Consider the following 11,034-nt stretch of genomic DNA (forward strand, 5'->3'; position numbering starts at 1 on the left):
GGCGCAACGAGCCTCTCGGCCCTTCCGGCCGCCGTAGCCCAGGGCAGCCATACTCGATCCCCATTGGCTGGGCGCCACCCAGAGGCCCCGCCCCGCTGGCTGAACAAGCTCACTCTCCGTTCCCTAATATGGAAGCAGCGGCCGGAATGTACCAAGTGCGGGATGGGGGGGAGTGAGGAGCCCCAGCACTCCCGGTGGGCCCGCAGCGGCCGAGTGTTGCCCCTGCTCCCCCCGCGCGGGCAGCCGGTGTGGGAGGGTGAGAGGCGGGTTCCATTCCTGGCCAGGAGGGAGGCTCGGATGAGAGACCCCCGCAGGCGGTAATGGAACGGGCCGCCCATCCCGGAAGAGAGAAGCCGCCGCGGCTGCACCCGCCACTTCCGCTTCCTGGGAGCTGGACGGACCGGACCGGACCGAAGCCGCCGCTATGGTAGGGGCGGGGGAGAAGGGATCGGCGAGGCCCCGTGGGGGCTGGGGACCGGGAGGCGAGGGCCGGCGAGGTGGGGGGAGGGCCGGCCTGGGCCCGACCTGGCGGGGGGAGGCGCGGGGGGGCCTGGGGGCGCGGCCGGGCCGGGGAGGGGGTCGGGAGTGGGGAGGCGGAGGCTGGGGGTGGGGAGGCGGGGGCGGAGGCCGGGGAGGTGGGGGGGAGGGCCGGGCTGGGCTGGACCTGGTGGGGGGCTGGAGAGGGCCGGGAGGGGGATCGGGAATGTGGGGCCGGGGAGGGGGTCGGGAGTGGGGAGGCGGGGGCGGAGGCCGGGCAGGTGGGGGGGAGGGCCGGGCAGGGCCGGACCTGGTGGGGGGCTGGAGAGGGCCGGGAGGGTGGTCGGGAGTGGGGAGGCGGGGGCGGAGGCTGGGGGTCGGGAGTGGGGAGGCGGGGGCGGAGGCCGGGGAGGTGGGGGGGAGGGCCGGGCTGGGCTGGACCTGGTGGGGGCTGGGGAGGGCCGGGAGGGGGATCGGGAATGTGGGGAGGCGGGGGCGGAGGCAGGGGAGGTGGGGGGGAGGGCCGGGCAGGGCCGGACCTGGTGGGGGGCTGGAGAGGGCCGGGAGGGTGGTCGGGAGTGGGGAGGCGGGGGCGGAGGCCGGGGAGGTGGGGGGAGGGCCGGGCAGGGCCGGACCTGGTGGGGGGCTGGAGAGGGCCGGGAGGGTGGTCGGGAGTGGGGAGGCGGAGGCTGGGGGTCGGGAGGCGGGGGCGGAGGCCGGGGAGGTGGGGGGGAGGGCCGGGCTGGGCTGGACCTGGTGGGGGCTGGGGAGGGCCGGGAGGGGGATCGGGAATGTGGGGAGGCGGGGGCGGAGGCAGGGGAGGTGGGGGGGAGGGCCGGGCAGGGCCGGACCTGGTGGGGGGCTGGAGAGGGCCGGGAGGGTGGTCGGGAGTGGGGAGGTGGGGGCGGAGGCTGGGGGTTGGGAGGCGGGGGCGGAGGCCGGGGAGGTGGGGGGAGGGCCGGGCAGGGCCGGACCTGGTGGGGGGCTGGAGAGGGCCGGGAGGGTGGTCGGGAATGCGGGGTCGGGGGCTGGGGAGGCGTGGAGGGGCCTGGGGGCGCGGCCGGGTCGGGAGTGGGGAGGCCGGGCCTGGGAGGGGCGCTGGTGGCTCTTGTCCTGGTTCTGACTTCCCCGCTCTCCCTAGACCGCCACCCTGCGCCCCTACCTGAACGCAGTGCGCGCCACGCTGCAGGCTGCCCTGTGCCTGGAGAACTTCTCCTCCCAGGTGGTGGAGCGACACAACAAGCCGGAGGTGGAAGTCAGGTACGGCGGGGGGTTGGGACCCCGAGATGGGCGGGGGGCACCCTGAAGTCTGCTGAAGCCCAGCGTGCCCTGAAGGCCTCAGAGGGCTTGGAGCCCCTGTTCCAGCAGGGGAAATATACGGGGGTTGGCTGCTTGCTCAGGCTGCTGCCTGTCACCCCGGGGGCTGGGGGGCTAAGGCTGCCAGAAGCATCATGGGTTATGGAGCAGCGAGCAGCTTCTTAGTAATCTCTTCCCCTACCCCTACCCCCACCCCCCACACACACTTTCCCCAGGTTCTTGTCCCAGTTGGCTTCCCTTCTCTTCAGTTCGTTCTCAGGCTTCTTGCCCAGCCAGTCCCAGTTCCCCCTCCATCTTCGACTGATCTGCAATGCCTTCTAGCCAGCTCTCAGTCCCAGTCTGTCTCTCCCCCCACAAGCTATCCTGCCCCCAGGTTCAGCCCTTGTCCTTTCTGTATCAGAGTCAGTGTGTTTTCTTCTCCACGCTGCCTGGGCATCAGCCAGAGGAACACCAACAGCATAGGAAAACAGACTCTCCCAACCCCTGCTCCCAGACTTGCCCTGACTTTGCCCCACTGTTACCCCTTCCCTGCATGTTCTGGTGCACCAGGCAGCAATGGCCAGGAAAGTCCTGCTCACCCTGGGTTGGAGCATGGTCAGTGCAGATAAACTCTTTGCAGAATTTAGCTGGTGAACTCTGAGGTCTCCATGGAGCATGGGTGAACGGAGTTTTTCAAAGGCTAGAACACATTTGAGCAGGTTTTCACAGGAACAGCAAAATGGGCTCCTCACTGACACCTCACCCCGCCAAATTTCTAGTCCCGGCTGCAAAGCACTAGAGCGTCTCAGTGAATTTAAGAATTGTTTTAACATGGACAAAATATTTTCCTCTACGCTTGGTCAGACGGTTGAACCATTTTTGCTGAGACTTGTATTCAGCCTGAATAAGATGCCCAGCATGGGAAAGTGGTTACGGTTTGACCCAGTTTATATGCAGTTTAAATTAGTGTCTTATAGGAAGTGTTTGGCAGCCTTAAGTATAGGCATCAATACCAGCTCTGCCTAGAATGTTGTTCTCACGAACCAGTATTGAGATCCTACTGTCAATTGAGAAGGTAATTTTGTTAAATATGTTTACTGCTCAGACTTTCCGTTTAACAATGTCCCTTAAAAGTAAATGTGTTGCTACTTAAATCAAGGTAACAGAATTTGATTAAACTAACAATCGATGGGTCAGAGTTAAGGTTGTTTTGTTGTGATCTAATTTTTTGTCATGAAATATGCATTTCTGCGTACTTGAGGAAAGCAATGTGTGTTCAGCAGACAAGTCCCTTCCTGGCTTTAATTAATAATATATGGCTCTTCCATGGCAAAGTGCTTGGAAATTGCATTGTCATCATGCAGTCAAAGGGCATGGTTGAGGTTGCCGAGATGTTTGTTGTTTGGAATGTTTCAGTGAGAGGCTGAAGTTAGTCCCAGGAGCGTCTCCATCACCGCACGGGACTGGCTGTACTGCCCAGTCTGCTCTGGAGAATGGGAACCAGAGTCCCCTGCCATCCTTAGGAGATATTCCTATCCCTTGGGGGTTCAAAGCACCGGCTGTGTGGGGAAAGCTTGTATTGCAGCTGTCCCGTGGGACCGGAACCCTGCAAGCACCACTTTGCATTGCTCCCTTCAGCTACTGTCTTGGAGCTTTGGGGGAGAAGTAGGCTTTGTTCCTGCAAGATGGTTCCTGGCTCTGGAGGCCTTGTGATCTCAGGGGAACCCTGTGTGTTACTCTGCTCTCAGGGGTTTCTTCGGTTTACCTTTAGCTCCTAACCAGGAGAAAGATGTAAAGTGAAGAGAGTCCCTGTGATAGTGGGGGTTGGATGCCCATGTGAAGGCTGCCCCAGGATAACCAGAGAGGTGTGAATTTAAAGCATTGTTTATATCAAGAAAACATTCCCATGTAGTGAAGACCTTACACAGCCCTTTGCAGGCAAGGCGTCTTTCCCTCCTCCCCCTCTGCCAAGCCACTGGCTACAGCAAAGGGTGTTGGCTGCTAATTGGCCCGTGTCTGGTGTGAGTCTGTCTAGTGCATGGTGCCACACACACAACTCACAGCTGGCACAACTGGCACTAATTAACCATCTGGTCAGTCCCATCAGGGAAGCTGAGGACTGGATGGACCAAGGAGGCTTGCGGGTGGCTCCTGTGGGACAGAGATGAGGCATGTTGACAGGGGTAGTGCTGCTCAGGCTGGACCTCTTCAGTCCTGAGGGCTGTACATCTGGCATCAGTGCTATGTACAAAAGTGGAAGCTTCTGTATTACAATGAGGTTCCTACGCTTTTCCCCAGCTGCAAGTGGCCAGGTAAGCGAGCCACTCCCTGGTAGGTGACTGCCCCTTGTGGCATGCACGTGCCTTGGGCTCACAGGTGTTCCCTTCTTTATGCATGCTGATGTCTTTTCTGGGTTTGCAGGAGTAGCAAAGAGCTGCTGTTACAGCCAGTGATCATCAGCAGGAATGAGAAAGAGAAGGTTCTGATCGAGGGGTCCATCAACTCCGTGAGAGTCAGCATTGCAGTGAAACAGGTGAGCCTGCTGGGGGGGGAGGGGGAGAGAACGGAGCTGGAGCTGAGGAAAAGGGTTGGTGGCTTGCACTCAGCTTGAGGAAGCCTGACTTCCCCTTCCCCTCTTCAGGCAGATGAGATTGAGAAGATCCTGTGCCACAAATTCATGCGCTTCATGATGATGAGGGCTGAGAACTTCTTCATCCTGCGCCGGAAACCCGTGGAGGTGAGATGACTGGGGGAGGGCATATCCTGTGGTGTAAGAGAGGGACGCTTCTACTCGCCCGCTTTGGCAGCTCACTGTTGTGAGCGTCTTTGCCATGGTGCTGAGCTGCCAGGCAGGGCAAAGGGGCTCTGGTGCTGATCACTGATGAGGTGTTGCTCCTTTCCTCTCCCCTACTAGGGCTATGACATCAGCTTCCTGATCACAAACTTCCACACGGAGCAGATGTACAAGCACAAGCTAGTGGATTTTGTGATCCACTTCATGGAAGAGATTGATAAGGAGATCAGTGAGATGAAGCTGTCCGTCAACGCCAGGGCTCGCATCGTTGCTGAGGAGTTCCTCAAGAACGTGAGCTCCTAAGCAGGGGAACAGCAGCTTCCTTCCCCTCCCCATTGCAGGAAGGGGCTCGTGGGTAGCCTCTTATTGACCAGGGAGAGCTTTGGGGGTAACAGCTAGACAAAGGGGGACTACAGCCTTTCCTGAGAGATGTGGGAACCTGGCCTTAAAGCGAGGCCTGGCACATCCCCACTGTCTGTTTCCATGCTGGCTGAGTGTGGGGAGGGTGAGTTTGGATTGCCAGAACCAGCATGGGAACAATTTTCAGAGTAACAGCCGTGTTAGTCTGTATTCGCAAAAAGAAAAGGAGTACTTGTGGCACCTTAGAGACTAACCAATTTATTTGAGCATGAGCTTTCGTGAGCTACAGCTCACTTCATCGGATGCATACTGTGGAAACTGCAGAAGACATTATATGCACAGAGACCATGAAACAATACCTCCTTCCACCCCACTCTCCTGCCGGTAATAGCTTATCTAAAGTGATCATCAAGTTGGGCCATTTCCAGCACAAATCCAGGTTTTCTCACCCTCTCCCCCCCCCCACACACACACACACAAACTCACTCTCCCGCTGGTAATAGCTTATCCAAAGCTAATCCACCTTGATTATCATACACATTTTAAAGAGAGTGGTCACTTTGGATGGGCTACTACCAGCAGGAGAGTGAGTTTGGGGGGGGGAAGACCTGGAATTGTGCTGGAAATGGCCCAACTTGATGATCACTTTAGATAAGCTATTACCGGCAGGAGAGTGGGGTGGGAGGAGGTATTGTTTCATGGTCTCTGTGTATATAATGTCTTCTGCAGTTTCCACAGTATGCATCCGATGAAGTGAGCTGTAGCTCACGAAAGCTCATGCTCAAATAAATTGGTTAGTCTCTAAGGTGCCACAAGTCCTCCTTTTCTTCATGGGAACAATGTTCCCTTTAGAGGGCCTTGCGAAGGGTCACATGAAAGCCTGTTTGGGTCTCCTGACTCTGCCCCTTAAAAAGGTCTAGTTAGAACACAGGCAGTCCCATGTATGTGGTCTCTGCCTGGAGCGTGGCATGGGGAGGGGCTAGGGTACAAAATATGTAGGAGTGATGGAGCACATCACACTGAGGGGGAGGCGTGGCACTATCTCTGAAAGAAAGAGAGTCAAATATAGTAACTAATGGAAATTCCATACTTGAATAATAAGATTAGAGCAGTAGGAATATACTGCCAGCCACCTGACCAGGATGGTGCTGGTGACTGGAAATGCTCAGGGAAATTAGAGAGGCTACATAAGAACGGCCAGACTGGGTCAGACCAAAGGTCCATCTAGCCCAGTATCCTGTCTTCCAACAGTGGCCAGTGCCAGGTGTCCCAGAGGTAATGAACAGAACAGGGCAATTATTGAGTGATCCATCTCCTGTTGCCCATTCCCAGCTTCTGGCAAACAGAGGCTAGGGATACCATCCCTGCCCATCCTGGCTAATACAAAATCAGAAAGCCCAGTAATAATGGGTTTCTTCAGCTAGCCCCATGTTGACTGTACAGATCACCTCAGGATAGGATAAAGAGATGAAAATTTTTTGACATGGTAAATGACTGTTTCTTGGAGCAGCTAGTCGTGGAATCCACAAGGGGAGAGGCAGTTCTTGATTTAGTACTAGGTGGCGCACAGGATCTGGTCCAAGAGGTGAGTGTAGCTGAACTGCTTGGTAATAGCGACCATAATGTAATTAAATATAACATCCTTGTAGAAGGGGAAATACCAGAGAAAATCACCACGGTAGCATTTAACTTAAAAAAGAGGAACCATACAAAAACGAGGAAGTTAAACAGAAATTGAAAAGAACAGTCACAAGCATGAAAATTCCTGCAAGCTGCATAGAAACTTTTTTAAGACACCATAATAGAGGCAGGACTCAGAGTAGCAGCCGTGTTAGTCTGTATTCGCAAAAAGAAAAGGAGTACTTTTGGCACCTTAGAGACTAACCAATTTATTTGAGCATAAGCTTTCGTGAGCTAGAGCTCACTTCATCGGATTCATTCAGTGGAAATCATAATAGAGGCAGAAACTAAATGTATATCCCAGATAAAAGAACTGTTAGAGGACCAAAAAAGGTCACCCTGGCTAAACAGTAAAAGAGGTGGTTAGAGACAAATATCTTTCAGAAACTGGAAGTCCAATCTTACTGAGGAAAACAGAAAGGAGCATAAACTCTAGCAAGTCATGTGTAACAGTAGAATTAGGCAGGTCAAAGAATATGAAGAGCAACTTGCAAGAGACCCATAAGCTAACAGTAAAAAGAAAAGGAGTACTTGTTGCACCTTATAGACGAACAAATTGGTTAGTCTCTAAGGTGCCACAAGTACTCCTTTTCTTTTTGCGGATACAGAATAGCAGCCGTGTTGGTCTGTAACCTGTCATTAAGCAAAAAGTGTTTAAGTACATCAGAAGCAGGAAGCCACTGGGCAATCAAGGTTCTAAAACAGCAGACAGGGAAAATAAATCCACTGGAGAGAAACTGTAGTGAAAAAGTGATGCAAAGAATTCATGTAGAGGATGAGAGGGAGATTCCCAAACCTGAGCCATTATATTTAGGTGACAGATCTGAGGAACTATCCCAAATTGAGGTGTCAATAAAGGAGGCTTTGGAACAAATTGCTAAATTAAACAGTGATAAATCACCAGGATCAGATGGTATTTACCCAAGAGTTCTAAAGGAACTAAAATACAAAACTGCAGTATATAACCATCACTTAAATCAGCCTCTCTAGGTCAGTGGTCTCCAAACTTTTTGGATCGCGCACCCTCAGGGCCAGTTCTAGGAAACCCAAAAAAAAAAAAAGCTGGCACTGGTGTGCTGTCAGAGAATCAAAGGTCCGGGAGCACTGCCCCCACCGTGACAGCGGCGCTCCTCCTGCCACGCACCCCACTTCGGAGACCACTGCTCTGGATGACGGGAGGATGGCTAATGTGATGCTGGTTGGTTTTTTTCAAAGCCTCTAGAGGCAATCCTGGCAATTACAGGCCAGTGAGCCTAACTTCAGTATTGAGCAAATTGGTTGACTCCATAGTAAAGAACAGAATTATGAAACATAGATAAATGAGATGGTGGGGAAGAGTCAACGCAGGTTTTGTAAAGGGAAATCATGCCTCACCAGTCTATTAGAATTATTTTGTGAGGGGTCAACAAATGTGGACAAGGAGGACCCAGTGGATATAATGCACTTGGACTTTCAGAAAGCCTTTGATAAGGTCCCTCACCAAAGGCTCTTAAGCAAAGTAAGCAGTCATGGGATAAGAGGGAAGGTTCTCTGATGGATTGGTAACTGGTTAAAAGATAGGAAACAAAGGTAGGAATAAAAGGTCAGTTTTCAGTGGAGAGAAATAGCTTGGTCCCCCTAAGATCTATACTGGGACCAATACTGTTTAACATATTCATAAATGATCTGCAAAAAGGGATAAACAGTGAGGTGGCAAAGTTTGCAGATGTAAAACTAAAGATAGTTAAGTTGAAAGTTAGCTGCAAAGAGTTAAAAAGGGATCTCATAAAACTAGGTGACTAGGCAACAAAATGGCAGGTGAAATTCACTGTTGATAAATGCAAAGTAATGCACATTGGAAAACATCATCCCACCTCTACATATAAAATGATGTGGTCGCAGCTAATTTAGACACCTCAAGAAAGAGATCATTGAACAGATGTCAGAACTATCCACAATGACTCCATCGGCTGCAGCAGTTAGAAAAGCTAACAATAGTTAGGAACAATTAGGAAAGGGATAGGTAATACAGAAAATATCCTAACACCACTATATAAATCTGTGGTACACCCAGACCCTTGAATACTGCATGTAGATGTGGTTGCCCTATCTCCAAAAAAAATTTTTTTTTAAATTGGAAGAAGTACAGAGAAGGGCAACCAAACTGGTGATGGGTTTGGAACAGCTTTGGCAGGAGATTTAAAAAGACTGGGCCAGGTCAAATTTGGAGAGAAACTACTGAGGAGGAGGACAGGGTTGAGGCCTATAAAATCACGACTGCTGTGGAGAAAGTAAATGAGTGCTGTTTACTCCTTCTCATAACAAAGGAACCAGGGGTCACCCAATGAAATTAATGGGTAGCTGGTCAAACAAACATAAGGAAGTACTTCACACAACAGTCACCCTGTGGAACTCATTGCCAGGGGATGTGAAGGCCAAAAGTATAACTGGGTTCAAAAGCTAACTCGATCAGTTCCTGGAGGACAGGTCCATCAATGGCTATTTGCCAAGATGGTCAGGGATGCAACCCTGTGCACTGGGTGTCCCTAAGCCTCTGCCTGCCAGAAGCTGAGACTGGTTGACATGATGAATCACTCCCTCTGAAGCATCTGGCACTGGCCATTGTTGATGGGGCTAGATGGACCATTGGTCTGACCCAATATGGCCATGCTATGCTCCTATGATCCCTGGAGGGTGCAGCTTGGGGAGGGCCTGCCTGGGGTGATGTGAAGTCTCCCAGAGGTGGGACTCATCATGGGGGATGAGGGCCTGCTGCTGGGTGATGTGGGCATCCCTGGTACCCTGTTACATGAGGGAGCAGTGTGGTACCAAGTGACTGGATGGCTGCAGCAGGCAGGCTCCTGCAGGGATGTGAGTTCAGTGGGCTGGGGCAGGCGCGGGCGCACAATGTGTGCGGTTGGCTGGTCGGCAGCTCAACCTGCCCGGGCGAAGAGCTGTGCAGTAAGAAGTGACCATCTCCAGAGCACAGGTCCCAACTGCCCATGCTCCGTGAGCTGCCTGGAGTGTCCAGTTCTGGGATCTGTGCTTTCCATAGGCTGCCCCCTCTCTAGTAGAGACGAGGGCAGCTTGGTTCCAGCACATTCTGTGCAAAAGCACTGGAGCTCGCAGGGCCCTGCACAGGCTGGGTATGTGACTGGGGAGATGGGCGGGTGCACAGGCTGGGTATGTGACTGGGGAGATGGGCGGGTGCACAGGCTGGGGAGATGGGTGGGTGCACAGGGACTAATGGGCACCTGCCCACCTTTCTTTTTTCCTTCCTTACAGTTTTAGAGCGTGGTGCTGGACTCTACAGCTCAGGTTCTCATTCTCTCCTGCGTCTGCACAGCTGCCCTGCTAGGGAGGGCCATGCTCAGGGCCTTGCTGTCTGGAAGAGATGAGAAGCAATCCGATCTTCGGGAGCTGTCCCAGTGGGATGTACATTGATTCTCCGCCAGCCCCGGGGAAGGGGGGGGGGGAGTTAATAGTTTGAACCAAACTCTGTGCTTGTTTGAGACTGTCAACTCTGTATGATTTTTTAAATGACTAATCATTGCTGTAATTGTCCAAGGCTCTGGGGGCTGGAGGGAGCTGTCTGCTCCAGTACCGGACAGCACGAGCAGCTTCTGCCCTGAGGCTGGTACCTGCTGGCTGGCGTCCCAGCTGAGGACAGAGCCCGCTCAGCCCGCTCTACCAGCTGCTGCAAAGCAGCCTCATGCACGTGGCGTTCTGGAGACACAACTCTGAGCCTGATCCTAGCGTTACGGCTTCCAGCAAGTCGGGCTGAGAGCAGCTGTCCTGGGCAAGGCAGCAGTGTTCGCGGGGGCCAGTCCTGGCACCCTCCAATTCCCAATCTCCACAGCCTCCCTGCTGCAGCTCTATGGGCTGCTTTGGTGAGAGATTCCCCGCTAAGGGTAGGGGTGCAGCTGGGCAGAACTGCAGGGAGCACTGCTCTCCTTCAACCCCATCTGTGTGACACAGGACTAGGCAGCATGTACTCCGGCCTGTAGCCTTCACCTTCCATTTTTCTGCCTGTAGCTGAGGAGGCTGGACTCCCCGACAGAGTTGGAGTCTGTAATGGGTGCTGCTTTTGCTATTGCACTTGCTGTTCGTGCTCTGGTACCTTCCCCATTAAAGCCTTTTTCCTGCCTCACTGAGGGTGGCCTGCTGGTGGGGGGTTCTTGTGTGCTCCTAGGGGCAGGGCATGGTGCCCGGGGCACTACGGGGGCCCCTCAGTTCAGTGCTGTGGGGGGCTAGCACCAGCTGAAGCCCTGCTGCCTGCACCTGCCAGGCATTGGGGTGGGGTGGGGTGGGGTGACAGGAGAGGCTCTGCTCCCAGAGGGGGGAGGGAAAGGAGGAATCCTGGGCTGGGGGGGATAGAAGGGGGAGAGAGGAGGGGCCCTGTGCGGGTGGAGACCCTGCTGCTGGTGTGGGAGGGGACAGTGCAGGGA

General features: G+C 54.0%; 1 protein-coding gene across 1 annotated transcript; it reads left to right on the top strand.

The window, feature by feature from the left end:
- The first annotated feature begins 305 nt into the window (after positions 1-305).
- Positions 306-10,736, top strand: ARPC4 (actin related protein 2/3 complex subunit 4). Its single transcript, XM_048856603.2, is given in 7 exon segments — positions 306-398; positions 401-427; positions 1,619-1,737; positions 4,195-4,306; positions 4,415-4,510; positions 4,688-4,858; positions 9,872-10,736. Coding segments are annotated over 7 exon segments (609 nt in total). The 5' UTR covers positions 306-320; the 3' UTR covers positions 9,878-10,736.
- Positions 10,737-11,034: the final 298 nt, after the last annotated feature.

This window comes from Caretta caretta, chromosome 7 (assembly GCF_965140235.1).
Source record: "Caretta caretta isolate rCarCar2 chromosome 7, rCarCar1.hap1, whole genome shotgun sequence".
NCBI lineage: Eukaryota > Metazoa > Chordata > Testudines > Cheloniidae > Caretta > Caretta caretta.